The 19,835-nt window shown below is 47.9% G+C and overlaps 2 protein-coding genes across 5 annotated transcripts in view; one reads left to right on the forward strand and one right to left on the reverse strand.

Annotated features, from left to right (window-relative positions):
• Positions 1-1,257: 1,257 nt before the first annotated feature.
• Positions 1,258-12,140, forward strand: PRKAB1 (protein kinase AMP-activated non-catalytic subunit beta 1). Its single transcript, XM_039248572.1, has 7 exons — positions 1,258-1,705; positions 4,264-4,427; positions 5,639-5,732; positions 6,010-6,124; positions 8,187-8,320; positions 9,515-9,583; positions 10,786-12,140. Exons 1-7 carry the CDS (start codon positions 1,547-1,549, stop codon positions 10,861-10,863), a joined length of 813 nt encoding a protein of 270 aa, XP_039104503.1. The 5' UTR covers positions 1,258-1,546; the 3' UTR covers positions 10,864-12,140.
• A 4,826-nt stretch (positions 12,141-16,966) lies between these two features.
• CIT (citron rho-interacting serine/threonine kinase) overlaps positions 16,967-19,835 on the reverse strand; it is a 165,941-nt gene continuing 163,072 nt past the window's right edge. For all 4 annotated transcript variants that reach the window (XM_039240508.1, XM_039240361.1, XM_039240432.1 and 1 more), the window contains exon 47: positions 16,967-19,375. In XM_039240508.1, the coding sequence (XP_039096439.1) occupies positions 19,352-19,375 (24 nt within the window). In that variant the 3' untranslated portion in view covers positions 16,967-19,351. The remainder of the gene's footprint in view (positions 19,376-19,835) is intronic.

The following is a 19,835-nucleotide window of genomic DNA, read 5'->3' on the forward strand; positions in this document are numbered from 1 at the left end:
AGGCGCCCCGGTGCATTTTTTATTTTGATAGATACTACCAAATCCCCAGGAGACCATTTCGTAGTCATCTGTCTCCCATCTACTTAACACAATGGCTGGCACTTTGTAGGTATCAAAAAAATGTTTGTTCAGTAGACAAAATGCATGACCTGGCCCAGCAAATGCAAAGTATTTTGAGATACTCACATGTGAAACAAAAAACACCCCCCACCACCACCACCAAAAAACCATGACAGTGACTGACAGACTAGAATATTTTGGGACCACATACGTATACACTTCTTGCCAACACACTGGCCACAATAAGTGACAACCGTTAATAAATTAATTTTATGCAGAATGATGTGTCCAAAGTGATTATAAAATATCTTACAAAATTATCTATCAAAAAGCTGTGGAGTCAATTTTTTAAAAAAAATGCTAATGGGGCGCCTGGGTGGCTTAGTCGGTTAAGCGGCCGACTTTCGCTTAGGTCATGATCTTGCGGTTCGTGGGTTTGAGCCCCGCGTCGGGCTCTGTGCTGACTGCCAGCTCAGAGCCTGGAGCCTATTTCAAAGTCTGTGTCTCCCTCTCTCTCTCTCTAATCCTCCCCTGTTCACGTTCTCTCTCTCTCTCCTAGAAATAAATTAAAAAAAAAAATATGCTAATAACTCCAGCATTATAGAACGCCCAAGCCTACTAATCTTGAGAAATTTCCTGAGATCTTATGATCTGTCATTTTCTCAAACACCTTCAAGATTACTTGCATCAGAATCACCCGGAGTGCGTATTAAATGCAGACTCTACTCCAGAACTTAACTTCGGAATCGTCATTGCCAGGGAATCGGACCGGGGAATCTGCACTTTATTCAGGCAGTGCTTCTAAGGCACTCAAGAGTGTGTGAGCCAGAGCATTAATGGGCTTTAATAGGATGAGCCTCTTAATTAGATTAACACTTAAAATGCCCTCTTTGGCTGTCGAGTGCAGAATCAACTAGAAGTGGGTAAAGATCTCTAAAATAGCTAATAGCATCACTCAATCCGGAGCGGGGAAAGCGGCCCAGACCGCCCTTGCGCTGGCACGCCCCCTGGCGGCCTTCCGCAGTCTCGTCCTCAGTCCGGCCGCAGCAGCTGACTGCGACTGCGCGCCCCGAGGCCAGCGGCGGCCTCCTTTGGGTGTGGCGGCCGCGGCGATCCAGACCGGAAGCGGAAATGAGGTCGAGTTAGCCTAAGGCGCTTCGCCGGCTGCCGCCGCCCCCATTCCCGGTCGCGACCGACTCTTAGACGCGCCGGAAGCGGAAGTTGCTGAGCGGTGGGGGAGTTGTTGGGAAAGTGTCGGGCTTATTTTCGGGCTTCTTGGGTAAGGCGGGCTTGTGAAACCTCGCCAGGCCGTCTCACACGCCTCAAACCGGTTACTGGCCCGGCACTCTCGCTCGCGCGGCGTGGTACTCGGGACTCCGACTGTTTCCTCGGGGTCCTTGTGACCCGCTAAGTTGCGGGAGTCCCCTGCCCCTTTGCCTGGAGTGAGGCCCCGTCCGGCTTCCCCGTGTCCCCGCAGACCCCCGCCATGGGCAACACGAGCAGCGAGCGCGCCGCGCTGGAGCGGCAGGGCGGCCACAAGACGCCGCGAAGGGACAGCTCGGGGGGCGCCAAGGATGGGGACAGGCCCAAGATCCTGATGGACAGCCCCGAGGACGCCGACCTCTTCCACTCCGAGGAAATCAAGGTGAGGGGTGGGGGGAATCCGGCTCCCTTGACTCTTGTTGAGGGGAGGAACCCTTCATTAGATTCCCCGCCACATTCTCTCTGAAACTTCATAAGCAGGAGGGAAGAGAGACTTAATTTCTGCACTTAAAAGCCAGGTGGCTCTGTAAGAGCCCTCTTCGCAGTCCAGGAACCTGTGTCTGATTACCGAAGAGAAAGCCACCCCGAGGGAGGAGAACTACCTTCGTTTAACATCATTAAGGAGAAAGTAGCTCTGGGACAGCGTTTCAAATTCTTAATTAATTAAGATCGTTGAGCTAGCAGCAGGTGAGCCCCGGTCGCTGCTTTCCCCTTAGGTGTAATTAGTTTCACAGCTTTGAGAGAGAGCTTTCCTCACCTTTGCGGAGACGGGGCCCTTTTGGTAGTAGCAGGTTTTGCAGTTTATTGTCGATTTTGGAGAGAACCCAGCACACGTGTAAGCTGAAAGCAGCCTTACCCGGCTGACTGCAGTTGCCAGAGGTGTTTAGTTCTCCCTGAACTTGTGGTTCCCGGGGCTGCATTAGAGCAGACCCAGAAAAAAAAAAAAAAGGAATTGGAGAATTGGACCTCTGGAGGCCAGTAGGTGAGTCAAGTGACAGTCTGAAAAGGGGGCAGCCAGCCGCCACTCACCTCTCTCCTCTCGTGCATGAATAGGACATATTTTAGACCGAAGCAAACAGTTTTGTAGGTCACGTGTGGCCTAAGTGTAGTTTGCTTTCATTCATCAAAGCTTTGAAGATGAGCCTTGACTCCTGCTTCAGCCACAGTCCTGCTAACTGCCTGATGGGGTCTGCTGTTTCCAGCCACAGGGCCCAGTCCAAGCACACTTCGTGGTTCTGGCAGCTGAAAAGTGTGTGGTACAGCCTAGAAAAGGAAGAACGGATCCCTAAGGAGGGTGCAGCAGAGTAGGTTCAGGAAAAATGGTGTCTCCCGCAACAGCCCAGCACACTCTGTTAGGATCCAGGTGCACATTCATCATCATTGCCCGTTGGGCTAATTGCCTGGCACCCCATTCCACCTTCACTCATGGTTTTTCTCAGATGCTGGGCCAGGTGATCACAGTATCATCTTCAGTCCTCACTTGGGTGGTGGCTTTGAGTCCAGCTCTAACGAGTCTGCTCTTCCTGGGCAGGTATGTCCTGTGACTTGCACTTGCTTTCTGAAATTGTTGCGCTCCCCAGGAGCTGTGTGCAAAGTGAACTTTGAAATCCTTTGACACCCCTTCCCCCCAAGGGGACGGCCCAAGGATGGCTGCTTAAGACCCCACCAGAACCAAACTCCTTTCGTCAAGAAGTAACCTGTTGTTCAGTTGCTGCTGCAAACCTCCTACAAGAAATGTTTAGTGTACAGAGCTTCTGTGGAGAATGATTCTAAATAGCATCCATTATCATTTCCTGAGAAGCCACTGAAACGATGTAGCAGAGACATTGGATTGAAAGCCCTAGACCGCTAAAAACGCCACGGGTTATTTTAGTACACGAGTTCACCATTTTGGCTGTGGTTAGTTATCACCTTCTCATTAGCAAGTCATTTTCCAGTCTGTTATTCTTTAATCCTTAGATCTTGTTAAATTTTACAGAAGGCAGGCATCATTTACGATAGACTCCAGTCAGTATTTGAAATGAAGAGGATTAGAAACTTGCCCATGGCAACTTTTTTTTTAATTATGCGCCCCCCCCCTTGTTTATTTTGTTTATTTTGAGAGGGAGAGGGACTGAGAGAGATTGAGAATCCCAAGCAGTCTCTGAGCTGTCAGCACAGAGCCCAACACAGGGCTTGAACCCACAAACCATGAGATCATAGAGCCGGAGCCAAAGTTGTATGCTCAACCAACTGAGCCACCCAGCCTGGAACTCCCGCTCTTTTAATGTCTTTAGCTTCTGACTAGGAAATCTGTAAAAGAATCTAAAACTACAAATGTCACCCAGAGTTGGCTGTGTTTATTTCTGTCTCATTTTGGAATACCACAGTTATATGTTACTTCTCATGCTAGAAGTTACTGTTTGCCATACGGAAGGTCAGTCTTTGTCTTACCTTTTTGTCCACAGTGCCTGGATAGCATTTTGTGAATGAATATTTTTTCCCTTAGAATCTGGATTTGAGACTTTCGAGTTGACCGCTCTGGAATGGTCTCTAATAAATGTTCATGTACTTCAGTTCTCGTTAACTAAGGGAAGAAGACACTATGTGTTAAGCTACTCTTGAATTCCTTGTCCCTTCTTCCAAGTGAGTTCTATAGTTTCTCATAAAATTTTGATGTAGATCTTTCAGTTTGTAATTATTAAGTATTTAGTACATGTCAGACATGCAGAGCATTTTACACAGACTGTCTCAGTCTTTCACAACAACTTTAGGAAATAGTTGTTTTTGTTATTTCCATCTTGCAGCAGGGAAACCAAGGCAGAGCTGTTAAGTTAATGAGTTTGAACATGAACCTAAGTAGTCATCACCACCTCTTTTTTTTAGAAGAGTAGGCAGGGTAACTGTTGCAGACAGCTCGCTGATGGCTTCCTGTCCCTGAGAAAGCTGCTCCCTTTCTAGGCTCCAGAGAAGGAAGAATTCCTGGCCTGGCAGCACGACCTGGAAGTGAATGATAAAGCCCCTGCCCAGGCTCGGCCAACAGTATTTCGATGGACAGGGGGTGGAAAGGAAGTTTACTTATCGGGATCCTTCAACAACTGGAGTAAACTTCCCCTCACGAGAAGGTAATTGCCCGGGCAGTATTCACATATTTGTCTTAATCCCGGGATAGATACTCTAGTTTCTGACTGGTTTCTGCAGGGGACTAGAAAAGGATGATTTTATAAAATGGATGCTGAATGGGAAATAATCTTGCCTAATAATTCACAGGGTTCAAATCTCGAGGTTTAGAGCGCATTTAGGAGAAGACACCTCTCTGTTATGAGTATCTCAAGACCTTTTTGACTTCAGATAGGCAGCTATGTGTTTGCTTAGGCAGGACTTCTCTCCTTCAGAAAGAGAGAAATCTATTTCTAGTGCAGTGGAGAGAGAGCACTGGGCTGGGAATCTTCGAGACCAGAATTTGGGTCCACATTGACTAAGCTAACCTGTCGGTAACACCTGAGCCTCAGCGTTCCTGACTGTAAGAAGGGAACATTGGACAGATAATCTGATGTTCCTTCTAAACTTTGACACTCTGTGTATTACCTTTGTTTGGAAAGTACCTGCTATTTAGGCATCATTAGCAAGACCATAGCAAAACCCTTGACCAGGAGCCCTACCATGGACTCCTGTCTCAAATAGTCAGTGGAAGGGCGCCTTCACTAGTGAGCAGTCTTGATGAAACAGGAGAAATTGTGCCCTGCTGGGTGAGGCCTGATCACAGTCACAGGCCGCCTGCTTTTCCGCTGGTAACATGGATGTAGGAGGGGCACACTCAGCACAGTTACAGGTCCTTTCAAGTCAGGGGAACAAAGCAAAGAGCTTTCCTGGAACTTTGTTTTAGTCGTTAAGCGAGTTTCTTTAGAGAACTGTTTGTGGTTCCTGTGAAACTGATCCCGTCTCCTGCCCAAGGCAGACTGACAAAAAACTCGGCAGCGTGCAGTTTATCTGGAGCGGCCGCCCTCCTTGGCCTCCCAGCTGCCAGGTGGTATATTGCGGGCAAGTTGAAAAGGACAAATGCCTGTTCGTTGACCTTTTGATGGTAGGAATGTGGATTCCTGGCATTTGACCAAAGTGAGTCCTCAAGGAATCCTCTCGCATTGCTGCTTCCGTATGGTTTTCTAGATTGAGATCATTATACTGACTTGCCTAAGGTGGTTAAAAATGGTTATCCTGCAGCTGAACTCCTGGTTTTACACAGAAAGGTTCGGTTTTGTTCCATGGCCAGTTTTATAAGTAAGCTTAAGTGGGCAGCTCACCCAGCTGAAAGTCTCTGCTTCCTTTTTCCTTGCAGCCACAATAACTTTGTAGCCATCCTGGACCTGCCTGAAGGAGAGCATCAGTACAAGTTCTTTGTGGATGGTCAGTGGACACATGACCCTTCTGAGGTACTCCTCCTGCCCTTGGTCCTCTGACTGCACAATCCAAACAGCTCACTATCCCTTATCAATTGTTGCCAGGTCCCTTTGTCCTGCTGGTAAAAGTCCCTGTGTGTGGCTAAGCCAGATAGCAGCGATGGTTGTCAGACTTACGGGCAAACTTGATGGAGACGAGCAGGTTGGCCAGCCAGGAGATAAGACCTTCCAGCCAGGAATTCTAAACCCTCTAAAGAATAACTCCAGAGACTGTCCACGTTATGATTTCTGCCTGTCTGTCTCTTCCCAGCCGATAGTAACCAGCCAGCTTGGCACAGTTAACAACATCATTCAAGTGAAGAAAACTGACTTTGAAGTATTTGATGCTTTAATGGTGGATTCCCAAAAGTGCTCCGATGTGTCTGGTATGAACACAGTTATTTTATACCACGTGTGTGCAGGTGGGGCTGTGCAGTCGAAATAGCCCTGCTTCTCTTGCCTCTCACTCTCGAGCTTGAGCTGCCCTGTCAGGCGGATGTTTGTAGCTCCCTACAGAGCCACAAAAGTGATTCCTAACTCTGTCAGGTCAGGTTGTTGAAATCGAGCCCCAAGGGAGCTGTAAGTCACTCTTTTGGTCATTTCCAATATTTGGTAGGCCTGCTTAGCCACAGGGAGCAGACGGCAGAAGCAGACCCAGAGCTTGATGTCTTGCCAGGGGCAGGGCCGAGAGGCCCTGGAAAGTTGCTCTGGGTCGGGGTTGAGCCAGCTCCCTGCCTACTGACGACCCTGTCAGAAGAGTCTCAGCCTGACAGGTGATAAATGGACACCTCAGTGACCTGGGCCATCACTTGTATGGCATATTAGCACCTTGCCAGAATCCCTTTGTGGGGAGAAAGAGGCTAACCACAGGACACCTGCTCACTGCATAACCTACTCCATACCATCTGTAGAGAACTTTCCTGTCTTCCAGGAGTCAGCCAGTCCTCAAGCTTCCAATAAATTGCTTTTCATCCAGACCCACAGGAAGAAACATAATACATACAATTCAGGAGCCATGATGTGTTGTAATCTAAGGTGCCAACTGCACTGCCCCTTTTTGCAGAGGTGTAAACAATTCCTGGACCCCTGTGGGAGGCAGTGAAAAGATTGTCCCGGACGGGACCTGACAGTCTAAAAAGATGACTTCAGTGCTGTTTCCAAGATGATTCTTCATTGTCACCTGGCTGGGCTTGGAGCTTCTGCCACCAGGATCTCTTTTACCAGCTCAGAAACCACAGTGGTGAATTGACCATGGTGGGCTTGCTGTGGCTGAAAAGCCAGCTTGTTGAGCAGGAATTGGAAGTCCAAAAATAGTGTTCTTCTCTCTGGATAGCTAACAGATTTTTTAGAGAAGCCATTTATTTCTTTTTCAGAGAGGTGAGAATAGGAAGATGGAGAAAATGCCCAAATATCCCCCACTTACTGTTAAACGTAATTTTAGGCCACATACCAAAGTTTTCAGTCAAGTTTCTGCAGCATAGAGCACCTGCAGGAAGAAAACTGGCCCTTCTGTCGGTAAACCAACATCAGGCTCTCCATAGATCTCATATTTACATACTCATTTTCTTAAAATATACGTTTACTCTTATTGGCTCAGTTTTCCATGCTTGTTGTCTTTCTCGGTTTCCTGCTGTCATACGGTTGGGTCATACGAAGTGAGCCTGTACCCTAGAAAATGATGTCGAGGGGAATTGGCAGAGCCGGGGCACATCAGATTTAATCTTCCGCCCAAGGATCGGGCGACCAGGACCCATCCCACGTGCCCTTTGATAACAGCTCAGTAAGGGAGCTGCCTCTGACCTTATGAAATGCTCTACTTCTGGAAACTTCTGAATATATTTCTTTAATTGAGACATGCAGGCAAGGGTTTGAAAGGAACCTGAGAGTGGTGAAGTCAAAGAGCCGTAGAGATTAGGTTTATCAATTTTTTGTTTTTGGTTTTAGTTTTGAAATGTGTCAGTGCCTCATATAACCTGTTTTCGCCACTGTGTCTGTGTAAACAGGCTGCTGTATCTTCTGTTTTATTCTGGCTGATGGTGCTCAGACCTTGGGCTTAGCTGCTTAAGCCTCACTTGAAGCCCGGAGGTTCTTTGCGGTATTTGCCAGCCCAGCCCAAGGGGAGAAGCATTATTGTGCAGGAGCACGTCAGGTTAGGTTACTGAGAGCACTTCCTTGTTAGTCTGACCCAGAATCACCGGCTTTGCCACCCCCGCTGTCTGCTGCCGGGGCATCTGAGGTTACTGTTGAATTTTATGCCAATCACCCAAATTCCAGAAGGGTTTTCTCATTGCCTGTACTTTTCACCCTTGGGGCCTATACATATTCTTCAAGGGAATATAAATCTGTATTGAGGGGATGAGGAAAACTGGATGATGCCGTAAATTCAGTGAGTCTGCTCCTAGACCTCATAATTTTCAGAGTAAGTGTCCCGTCACTGTCTCCCGACAGAGCTGTCCAGCTCCCCACCAGGCCCCTACCATCAGGAGCCCTATGTCTCAAAACCAGAAGAACGGTTTAAAGCACCGCCCATTCTCCCGCCACATCTGCTCCAGGTCATCCTGAACAAGGACACGGGGATTTCTGTGAGTACACAGGCGTCGGCCCAGACCTTCCCCCACGGCCCTGGCGCGCTGCTCCCCTTTGCGACCGCCTCTCTGAAGCGGTTGCTAAAAAGGTTTCTGTGTTGCCTGTAGGTGTTAATTGCCAGGACCCCCCTCTGAGGTGGGAATGGGGTACCGGTGAGGTGTTCCCGAGTGTGGGTGCTGCTCTCCCATTGCACAAAGGCCACCTGAACTCTTTTCCTGATGTTTTCACTCTGCCTCAGCCTAAGCCCTATTCCTTGTAAATCATGACGAGAAATCTTTAACCATTCCTTCTCGGTAAGCTACTTAGTGGAATTCCTCCTCTGGCCCCCAAACTTCAGAATCTACTCTTAATTGCAAAATTGTTTTCAGAAACATCAGTGCTCCAGGATTAAAATTTGGGGGACCTGGGTGACACATTTTCTCTGGGAAATTGATATTACTCGTAAAAAGAGGTGTGTGTCCTCTAGGATCCTGAAGAGCACCCCGTTATTACCTTGTCACTGTTCCATTGCGTTTCGGTAGACAGGCACAGCACAGCCCTATTCTCAGGAATCTGGGTGTTCTTGTGTGTTGTCCAAGCCACCCCCTAAAGTCCCATGTTAATGAGGCGGTAAAGCAGCCACCATGCTGTGTGCCCCACGCACAAGCGGGTACACGTGTGGTACGATGAAGCGCTGATGTATCCGTGTGCAGGCATCCCCCGCGGTGGTCGTGGTTTGTTCCCTGGGGACATGGTTTTCCAGCCATTTCATTCTTCGTGCTTCCTGAATCCTACGGAAATAAGCTTGCAGCCCACTGCTCGGGAATATAGATATATCTATAGGTTTATCTTCCCGCTTTCTCTAAAAGCATATTCATTGAACAACTCTTTCTTCTGTTTCCCTTTCAATAAGAAGACAGCCATGGCCCTTTAGAGCCATGACACTTCAGAGGCCAAGGTAAAGCCAGACTAGAGAGACACACCAGTGCATCCAACAGGTACACAGGGAGATCCCCTTAGTTGGACCGTGAGGCATGACCCACTCACCTCACCTGTCATCTTAGACCAGCCTTGCACTACCCAACTTAAGCAGAAAGGGGCATGAGAGAGCCTGCCTCCTTTCCATCGGTACCTGGTGCTGAGAAATAAAGGGGGATTCTTGTTGATTTCCAAATCCTAAATGCTCACGTCTTCCTTTGTTTCCCCGACAGTGTGATCCAGCTTTGCTCCCCGAGCCCAACCACGTCATGTTGAACCACCTTTATGCGCTCTCTATCAAGGTAATGACACATTTGTTGCTGGTAGAGCTGTGTTTCTCAAAGTGTGCTCTGAGGCCCCCTGGCAACAGCATTACCTGGAGTATTTATCTGAAGGGCAGCTTCTGGGACCTGGTGCAGACTGACTCTATGTCGGAGGCCGCGCCGACTCCGACAGGTCCAAGGGTCCCTGAAGGATGGACGGTGTCGGCGAAAGAGAATGAGAGAGCCCCGAGATTCTTTCTGATCACCAGGCAGGCATCTCTGTCCTGTCGGTTTTTGTATCTTTATGTAAAGGTTCAGCAACAAGATGAAGTCATAGAGAGGAATTTCTTACAATGGGAGGCCTTTTGTGATATCAATTACAGAATTATTTCGACCAAGGAAATAACAGAATGCTCTTAGTGAAAAACAGCATAACATACAAGTTAAATTGTATATAGATAAGCTAGGAGTTATTCTGTCTGGCTCTCAAGAAGATAAATGTTTCTGAATTGGTTTATTTGTGGAAACTAACATGGGGGCCCTAAATGTGTCAGTCTTTGCACCTGGGTTTATGTTTTAGCTACTCTTATCTATCCTCATCCCAGCTGCCAGTGTAAGGGAGGGTGTTTGTGGAATGCAGGCCTTGAGGAAGGGACTGCCATGCTTTACCAATTAGCAAAGATCTATGTAGTAGCTATGTTCTGCTCTTAACCCCAAAATAGGCTCTTTGTCTCGGGGCCAGGCTCAGTGGTAACTCTTGTGTTCTTAACCCCCTCTATTATCTAAGCCTTGGGTCTGCAAGGCCCATAGGAAGAGCCTTTTGACAATCACCCATAGAGCTTTCATCTAAAGTCTCTTTTGTAAAGGCAGGAATATGCTTTTCCTTATGAAGTATCTGTATTCAGAATATGGGTCTGATATGGAATATTGGGAGGCCTGGTCAATACCAGCAGGCTTATACCCAACATGAGCTAATGGTAGCAGAAGGAGATACCAGTTTTCATTTCTAATGGGAGGAGCTGCAAACATTGTCACTTCCTTGCCGTGATTGCCATCCAGAGAGGCCGGTTCGGCTCCCGGCATATATCTCCTGTCTCTGTCTCTCTGTCTGTCTGTCTGTCTCTCTCTCTCTCTCTCTCTCTCTCTCTCACACACACACACGCACACACACACACACACACACACACTCTTTGAGCTCTTGACTTGGTACTACCTTTGATCATTTCCACCCTCTTCCTCAGGATGGAGTGATGGTGCTCAGCGCGACTCACCGGTACAAGAAAAAGTATGTCACCACCTTGTTGTACAAGCCCATATGAAGAGCTGGGAACCCACGGTGGGCTCCAGGGAACGGTGTGCACCACCAGGCTCCACTCGTGCATGTTTTCCACTAGTGGGAACAGACTGTAAATTTCTCATTTCACACTTGATAAGACATTTCATACCCACCGTAGTCCTGCTCGAAGGTTGGTTCCAGGCACGGCGGCTCCCGAAGCGCCTCGGCCTATAACAGTCCCCTCAGCATCCAGCGGCCATGGGCCTCGGGCACACTGAAGCCGTGAACAGGGAGGGGAAGTGGAGGGGCCTGCTGCCCCCACACTGCGGCGTGTGGGGACAGGCGCAGTTCTGAACTGGTCGTGGGGCTGCTGCTTCAGCCAAAAATGAACACTAGCCACTCTGCTGGGAAGATCTAGGAAGCAGGGTCTGAGGCCACACAAAATTTCTAATCCTGTATGTGTTTTTAAGGCCATCAGTTTGTCCCTGTTAAGGCCTGGCTGTGAGGCAACAGCAGGTACCTGTCCTCTGAAATCAAAGCAATAGATGGTCTCCTGTTCTCTGCTCCTGGGAGATATAATTTCTATAGAAATTAGAACCCGTCTGATTTCCAGATGAAGTTTTACAATTGTTTCTTATGCTTCTGTGCACTAAGTATTTTTGTTTTAAACCAGAGGTGGCTGACTCTCTGGCCTTAGGGCAATTTTTAAATCACCCCAACTAGAATATAGATCATGTGAACTGTATTCAGAAATAATCTGTTCTTAGAACAGACTTTGAAAACCGCTGCCGGATTTCTCCATTAGGCTGGATGATCCTGTGGACTGACCACTGTTAGCTGGAAGGTCGTCCAGCTTTTTATTCTAATTGCAATGAGGGGACAGTGTTACCTAAAAACTTTGGAGAAGCACCCTACCCTAGCCTATGCCAACTTGCTCAGGACCTGTCTCTACTTAGCAATGAAGGCTATAGCAGTTGCTGTCATTTATTCTGGAAGGAACTTAAAACTTGACAGAAGCCTTCTAAATTCATGTCGGGAAGACATTCTTTGGACCAAAGCAAACCTCTTCGCACTCGATGTGGTTTCCGGGGAGATGCTGCAGATGTGCCGTTAGTGCATGTTCCTGCCCTCAAGTCAGCAGAGCTATGGTTCTGCCCTGTGTTCTTGCTGGGTGATGGAGGAACCAGCTCCCTGGCTTCCAGTATTTATTTGGTAAACCTGAGTCTGGGACACCCTTTTTTTTTGTTACTGTTTTCCAAACACTGAATTATTGTCACCTTGACATACAGGTTTCAATAAAGCTTTGTAAAGATAACGGGACGTGCGCTTGGAGGAAGTCTTGATTTTTGTCGTTTGGAGAAAAGACTGGAACGCTTCCAGAGGTTTACTCGGTGCAGTGCTTTTCACTCTTTGTCATGTCTTGGCATTCACTGAAAGTGGTATCAGCCTTGTGGTCCTCTGGGGTGAGTGACAGGGCAGTTCCGGCTGCCCCCAGGGCTGAGGACCATTCCCTTGACCTACCTGTTCTGTGTGCAGAATTTGGAAGGCTGTTAAGAAGCCTGTAAAACTGAGCTCCTTTGAACCACTCAGTTATGAGGGGAGACTGAAGAGAGGGAACTGTGAAGGTTCCCAGTGTGGGCAAGTTGGTGGCATCCCTAGGTCAAAGGTTTTGCCACCTCTTGCTCATCAGCACCATGGAGCCTGGGACCCCTCCTTGGAAGACACCAGCACATTCTGGAATCAGAACTGTTCTCATCAGCTAAAAGGAGCTCTTTGCTCTACCAAACAAGATGGGAGATTACAGATGACCTTGTAATAAGACTTTCCTTCCCAGGCATCAGGAATTATTTAAATAAATGTATGAGAAAAGGAAACTTCTGGGTCATTTGGTCCACTTGAGGGGGAGAGTGGTCCAGAAAGCACTCCTTCCTAGGTAATTGGCTGTCTCACCCTGAAAATCCAAGTGATGTGGGAACCCTAGATTTTAGGGACTGTAGGGATTTTATTTAAGTAGACTATGGACACATGTAAAACTCCTCTTTCCAAAACTGGATAAAGTCTTTTTAAAATACAATTGAAAACAAGCTCAAAAGTATAAAAGCAATACATTCAAGCACCAGAAAGGAGGAAACTGTGTTGGCAAGCTGTGAGCACAGCCCATAGCCCCATCGTGGGAACTGAGGGAGGGTGGTGGTGGGGGCCCCTGCATAAGTTGGCCCAGGAGAGCACTGCCCTTTCTGTGAGCGGGATTAGAAAATCTGGCTGCTGGCCTGAGTCAGAGCTCAGAGGAAGCCATCAACCCCAGGGCGCAGGGGAAACTGCAAGAACTTGAAAATCCACTGTAAAAACTAATTGGGAGCCAGTGAACCCTGTAAGAGCTCTCTCTGCAGCCCAGGGGCCACAGGAGACTTCCAAGGGAGACCACCACTGTGGCAGAAGGATGTAGGCATAGCCCCTCCGTGGGACCAAGTTGTCTGCATTCTCTACAGTGCTGTGTGCCTCTAAAGGATTTCCATTTTCTTTAAAAGGCAACATAAAGGAAGTCTGTGGTTTGGAAGACTGCTCACAGACCCAGGTGAAAGCCTCAATACCCAAGAAGCTAAAAGTAATGGAAGTTATTTCACGGATGTGAAATCACAGGGGCAAAGCCAAATGGAGAAGTGAAGTGTCCTATGACCCAGGCAGGCAATGCTTTCTCTATTAGCATTCTTATTATGGGTGAGGACTGGTTACCTGGTTAAAGCTTAACCCAAATTGCTTTTGAATGAAGATGTATTTCCCGCCCACACCTACCCCCTCCCCGCCCCCCCGGAAATCTACATACAAGTGAAATTTATAGAGCCAAAGGTAAGGCCTTTAAATTACTAACATGTAAAATGGTATGGGTCAATAGAACCATATATCAAAATACAGAAACCAAAGATCAAAGGACCCAGGCAAAGCTCGCTCCTTCCTCCAGGTTTGCTCATGGGGGTAAATGTGAGGGAAGTCAATAGTGCTCCAGAACCAGGTCAAACCCTGACTTCACATTAAAGTTGGCCATTCCCTCACTGTCCCCTCCCTAATGAGATTAGGGATGTTGATGCCATTTGGTCGCTGACTAGCTTTGTGACCTTGGGCATGTCACATGTCCTCTCTTGGCTTGGCTTCATCGCCTGAAAAATGAGAGGGCTTTGACTAGCAGTAGATCCTAGGACTCCTTCCACACTGGGAGTCACAAAGCCTTTACAACATGGATGGGATATGGCCACAAACAGGAAGTTAAGAGGCCAGAAAAGAAAAAATGCCGGCCTCAACTTGCTCGGTTAGGTAATTTACAAACTCCAAAGAACAGGACTGAAATTGCAGAACATCAGTGATCTCACCCGTGGCTGACGTCAGCCTCTTTAGGAAAGAATAAAATGTCATTTGGTTCACCTCCCATTATTTTTAGAAGAGCGCAGTTTCATTTCCAAACATGTATTCAGTTCTCTAATACCCAGTTCTCACCAGTGTTTACAAACAGTTTGGATGTATTAATGAGGGTCCAAGTCTATGGACCACTCAGATCTCCATCCAGCTTCTGAGAAATCCCTCTTTAGCACCTCTCTTGATCAGCAAATAAGTGGAGGAACAAGCCTTCTGACCTGGTGCATCGATGAGAATTGTCTTTAGGAGAAAATAAGGAAGTTAGGGACACACACTTCTAAAATCTGTCATCCCAGCTGTTGTAACATCTGCAGGGCCTTCCTGAGAGCCATCACTGCTGTAAGGCAGACCTTTGGAGAGGATCCCAAAAGCCGGAGCAGCCAGAGCCCAATCTGTGGGGCCCACCCTGTCTCTGGGTCAGCGCCCACTCATCTTTTTTGTCCTCAGTACAACTAAAGGGCCTCTGCCTGGATGAAAGTGCCACCCCTCACTGCTGCCATTTCTAACACCCCTGGTGTGAAGTCACCCATCCCCTCTGGAAAACTGTGAGTACCCTTGGTCAACTTTAGTTTTCCTTTTTGTGGTTCATTGAAAGACCACCTGAGTTGCTTGTAGTAGTAAAGTCATTTTCAAAGTTCTTTCTTCTACCTCCCAACAAGCCCTTTAGGGCAAACAGTTCCATTAATCATTGATAGACTCAAAGGAAAGCCAAGTGATCGGCACTGTACTATATTTCCACTAGCCCAGCCCTCCCCAGCTTTGGAAAATAAAGCCAATATTTGATTAGGCAAGTGATAAAGCATTTTTCTCATACAAACATTGTGTGCCCGGAGTCCCAGTCTCCACGCTGTACATCATAAGCAATATTTAAGCTGCCCAGAGAGAAATTGGACTAGAACAGGCCAAGGTTTCTCAACCTTGGCACTATTGACACTGGGCCTAATATAATTCTTTTGGGGGGGTGGGGGCGGAGGGGTTGCCCTGTGCATTGTAGGACATTCAGCAGCGTCCGTAGCCTCTACCCACTAAATGCCAGTCGTGACCATTGAAATGGTTTCCAGACATTCTCAGATGTCCTTGGGGGAGGGAAGCAAAGTTCAGTGGTTTAGAACCACTGGGACAGGCCTATTCACCTGTTGTATTAGGAGTAGAGGCTTACTGCTCCCATCCCCGTAGGCCTCGCCTGAATGCTTTAGACTTCAATCCGCATGGATGTCTTCTAAAGCAAGTCAGATTCAAGAGGCCCAAGTTTTCTGAAGACAAACTTCAGTCCCATTAAGCAAATTATCTCTTTCTGGACTAAGACTCCAAATCCTAGTTTCATGGTTATGAAATTTGTTGTGCAACAGTGTCTTGAGTCTCATGAAAATGAAGTTGTTAAGCACAGAAAACATGACGTCTGATTCTGTGCTTAAGAAACAGGAGTGGTAGGGGGGGCGCCTGGGTGGCTTAGTCCGTTAAGCGTCCAACTTTCGCTTAGGTCATGATCTCGCGGTTCGTGGGTTCAAGCCCCGCGTCAGGCTCTGTGCTGACTGCCAGCTCAGAGCCTGGAGCCTGTTTCAGTCTGTGACTTCCTCTCTCTCTGACCCTCCCCTGCTCACGCTCTCTCTCTCTCTCTCTCTCCTAGGAATAAAGATATAAAACAAAACAAAACAAAAAAACAACAAAAAAACCAGGAGTGGTGGCACCAGGGAAGGTTGGGCCTCATTTTATGGTGTGGTTGAGTAATTTGTCGGTTGTTTCTTCGAGGTCATTTGTTAGGGTCCAAAGAACCTTTCTGGCACATTCCTTTTGTGCCAGAAAGGCACAAACCAAACTGTGTTTACTCAGGCTCTTGAAGTATTCCTTGGCTTTCAAGAATCCTCAGGACGTTAACTGAAATGATTGGTGTTTAATGGATTTTCCCTAGTATTGTAAGGAAAGAAAGGTTCCGACATTTTATTCATCTTCTGAGTTATTTTTATTCGTATAGTTATGACCTTTGGCAGATGTTTATCCCCAACAGTATAGTAGAAAAGAACAGATGTGCAGCTACGACCCCTGTAATAGGTCCAACTGTGACTGTGGTCAGATTCCTTCATTGGAAAATAAAAATCTCAGAGCAAAAGCAACAGGAACCATGAAGAACATCACCAATTGCCAAAACCGATGTTTGTCCAGATCAGGCAGAGTTTATACCACTGTGGGAAAAAAATTTGCCTCGCAGACTGTAAAAATCTATCTAGTTAAAAATAGAAGTATTTACATTTTACATTACCTTGATCCGAACTCCTCCTCCCAAGGAAATAAATCTACATCATTCAATTCCCCACAGCCTCATAACGGAGGAAAGAAGTCTGAAGGTGACCTGTTTTCCTGGTTAGCTGCATCCTGGGAGAACCAGGTGATCCATCCTCAAGTAATCCCCTCTCAAAGTGGCCCATTTGCATAAGGACCTTTCCTGTTCTGCAGTCCTGTAAAGTGACCTAAGAGCCGGTTCGTGGTTCACTGACAATAATGACCAAACTTCCAACAGTGGCTTGCTCTTCGGAGAGAATGCTGCCATTCTCCTGACTCCAGGCCTCTGTGCTGCTCCCCTGACCCCAGAAAAATACCCCCCACCCCTGCAAAAAGGAAACAAAGTCCCACATCACCCCTGCAAAAAGGAAACAAGGTCCCATATCACGCTAACAAGTTGCCATGCTGACCCTGGCAATACTGAGGACTTTTATGGTCTTTCAAGGAAAGAAGTCATTGCAAACATTTTAGATCATTGCTTTATTTCACTATTGTTTAACAACAAAGTTCATTCCTCTCAAGGTAAATCTTGAATTGTTCCTTGTGTTCTTTTCCTCACCCTGAATAAAAAAGGTAATGAAGAAAAAGCCTGTACTTTTGGAGACCTAGAATCTTACTTATGCTAATAAGCTTTTGACTGCAATTTCGTGGTACGGTATTTCCTGCTGGCATCTTGGTGGTCCCACGGAGCTCCCCACCCTCCAGTGAAGGTGGCTATCCACAACCACCACCGTTGAAACCAAAAGTAAGTGTTGAAAAATGCACCTTTTACAATAAAAAAGTAGAAACCAATTCAATTTCCTTTTTTTTTTTTTTTTACGAATATAAAGTTTCTTGTAAATATGTACAGTCTTTTGAGCTAGTTCTATAGCAGGAAGCATTTTTCACAAATGAGACACACAATATACACTTTCGGGGCTCAAGAAGCCCATTTCTCATGGAGATCCTAAATGAAATGCCAAGACTGAAAGACCAGTTTTCAGTGACCTTTCCAAATACTTGTGGACCAAGAGACAAAAACTTCAGCAAACATTCAGTCTGATCTGCCCTGGGGGAGGGAGGCGATGCAGTGTGACCCCACAGACTCCAAGCGACACATAAAACACGAGAGCAGGACACCTGCCAGGGGTGCAGTAACATGGAGGGAGGGGCACAGGCGTTTCGAACAAGAAAGCACTTAGGTTAAGAGACGAGCAGGAAGGAGCTAGGATTTGGGCCAGGTTGCAATCTGGAAAGCGATTTGATGTGGGTTGAAACGTGGTTATGTTCACCTGTGGTGGTGGAGACGGGTCTACCTTTCAGCCTACCTAGGATGTGCCTTGGTTGTTTGAGGCATGCCTAAGAGTCATGGAACATCCGAAGCGAGTGATGCCTTGTGGGAGATTAAAGGCAGAGATAAGGCCGCTAGTTAGCTTGCCAACTGCAAAGCCTCTAGGTTGGTTCTTTGCCAGTTTCCAGGAGTTTCGCATTCTGGTAGCGGGCAGAGAGAAACCGTGTGAGCCGCCCTGCACCTAAGGAGGACCTCCCGACCCCAGCTGAGGTGGAAGAGGGGCCACGGCGCTCTCAAACTTCCTGGTCTTAGTCTAGCCCTAGGGAAAGGCTCACTTGGGAAGTCACAGTTTCATGGGGTAGAACCGTGCTGGGTTTTGTGTGAACACAGAATCATCCGCGAGGGAGCTGGCAGGGAAGCGTGAAGGTGTGAGGTGGTGGTTTGCTGAAGTCCTTCTCTGGTCGTAAGGCTTGAGCGTTTGGTTTTTTGTTTGTTCAGTGCTACAGACTGCAGCTTGTTGTGGCCAGTGAATTGGCAAGTGGTCAGAGGGTCTCGATTCAGCGGGAGCAATGGTATGGGACTGGTACATTGGCACAGCAACCCGGGGGGGCAGCCAGGTCAGGGGGCAGCACATGCAGTGAACCGCCATGCAGAACTCCCGGACGGGTCTCTTCCCATCCCAGGGTGGGGAACGACGCGCTGTCGCGGACAGGAGGTGGGCGGCCCCCGGTCTTCTCCCGGACCCAGAGGCTCATCAGCGCTGGGCTCCGAGCAAGTCTATTGCATGCTTTCCTGGCCAAAGCTACATGGAAACCAGGGACAGCGGGCTGGGGAGAGGATGCTGAGGGGCGGGGAGGGAGAGCTCCTCGAGGTTCCTTGGCCCCAAGTCACTGCCTCCGAGCTGAGGCCCGATGACCTCCGTACATTCTCAGCTGGTGGGAGGGGAAGTCGTCAAGGCCATAAAAGGCAATGAGAACAGTAAACATTTGGCTAAGATGTCACCCTGGGTAAAACAGGGCCACCTGTGAGGATGGACTGGAACGAGAATGAACCTACATGAGCGCAGGAGGTTAGCCAACTGGCGGGGACTCTTCTACAATACGTTTCCGTAGCAAAGACCTGATGGTGTGATCTAGCCAGAAATGACTACGACAGGAAATACATTGCTATTCAAATCTATTAAGAATTCTGTTCTTAAAAAAAAAAAAGAGAAAACCAACCAACCCTAGGATCTTAAAGTAGCTATTAAATAGGATTCTAACCACGTTGTAGTTAGTGCAGGTTGGTTTCCTTGATGAACTGGTACAGGCTAGAGCTAGGTATAAAAGTCTGTGAATGCTCTGAAAGAGTAACAAAGTGCCCAGAGGGTGGCTGCAGGAAGGTGCTGACTGCTCCCGAGAGCCTCAGCCCCGGCACCGCCTGGATGCAGGGCGTCCACACTGTGGTGGGTCTGGACCCAGCTGTGCCGTGGGGTGGCTGAGCAGATGGGTGCTGGGGTCCCCTTCAGCAGAGTTCCTTAGAGTGTTTGGGGCTTTCCTGCAGATTAAGATGAGGAGTTGGTTTTTCTGGCTGAGATTTATACTGAAGACTGGTCCCAGACCTAGGAGCAAAAATAAGGAGGGGGTTTTAGCTGAGGGGGGCAGAAATGCCTGTGCTCACCCTGCCTGGTCCCAGGAGGAAGTGTGCAACAGCCAGCCTCCCTGCAGCTGTTAACAGGCAGTGCTCCACAGGCCGGCTCCAGCTCTGAGCTTGGGGGTCCCCAGGGAATGACATGCACAGAAAATTCTCCAAAGCTGTGGATGGATCTCTGTTACACATACACACACATGCTGCCCCCATTTTATCGGTAAATCAGAGGCGATAAGAAAAACACTGAAGGGCTTTTCTTCCTCTCTTTATCCACAGGGGTCCCAAGAGCCAACTGCAGGTGGCCTTGGGAAAAAGTAATCTAGGACAGAAAGGTGGCTGTGCTGTCCAGCGTGGGTCCCTGGAACCGGGCCTACTGAGGAGGCAGCAATTACTAGGGCCCTCCTCCCACTCATTAGGGCCCCCTTTCCTTC

The sequence above is a fragment of the Hyaena hyaena genome, unplaced genomic scaffold (genome assembly GCF_003009895.1).
Source record: "Hyaena hyaena isolate Hyena2069 unplaced genomic scaffold, ASM300989v1 scaffold_0, whole genome shotgun sequence".
Classification (NCBI taxonomy): Eukaryota; Metazoa; Chordata; class Mammalia; order Carnivora; family Hyaenidae; genus Hyaena; species Hyaena hyaena.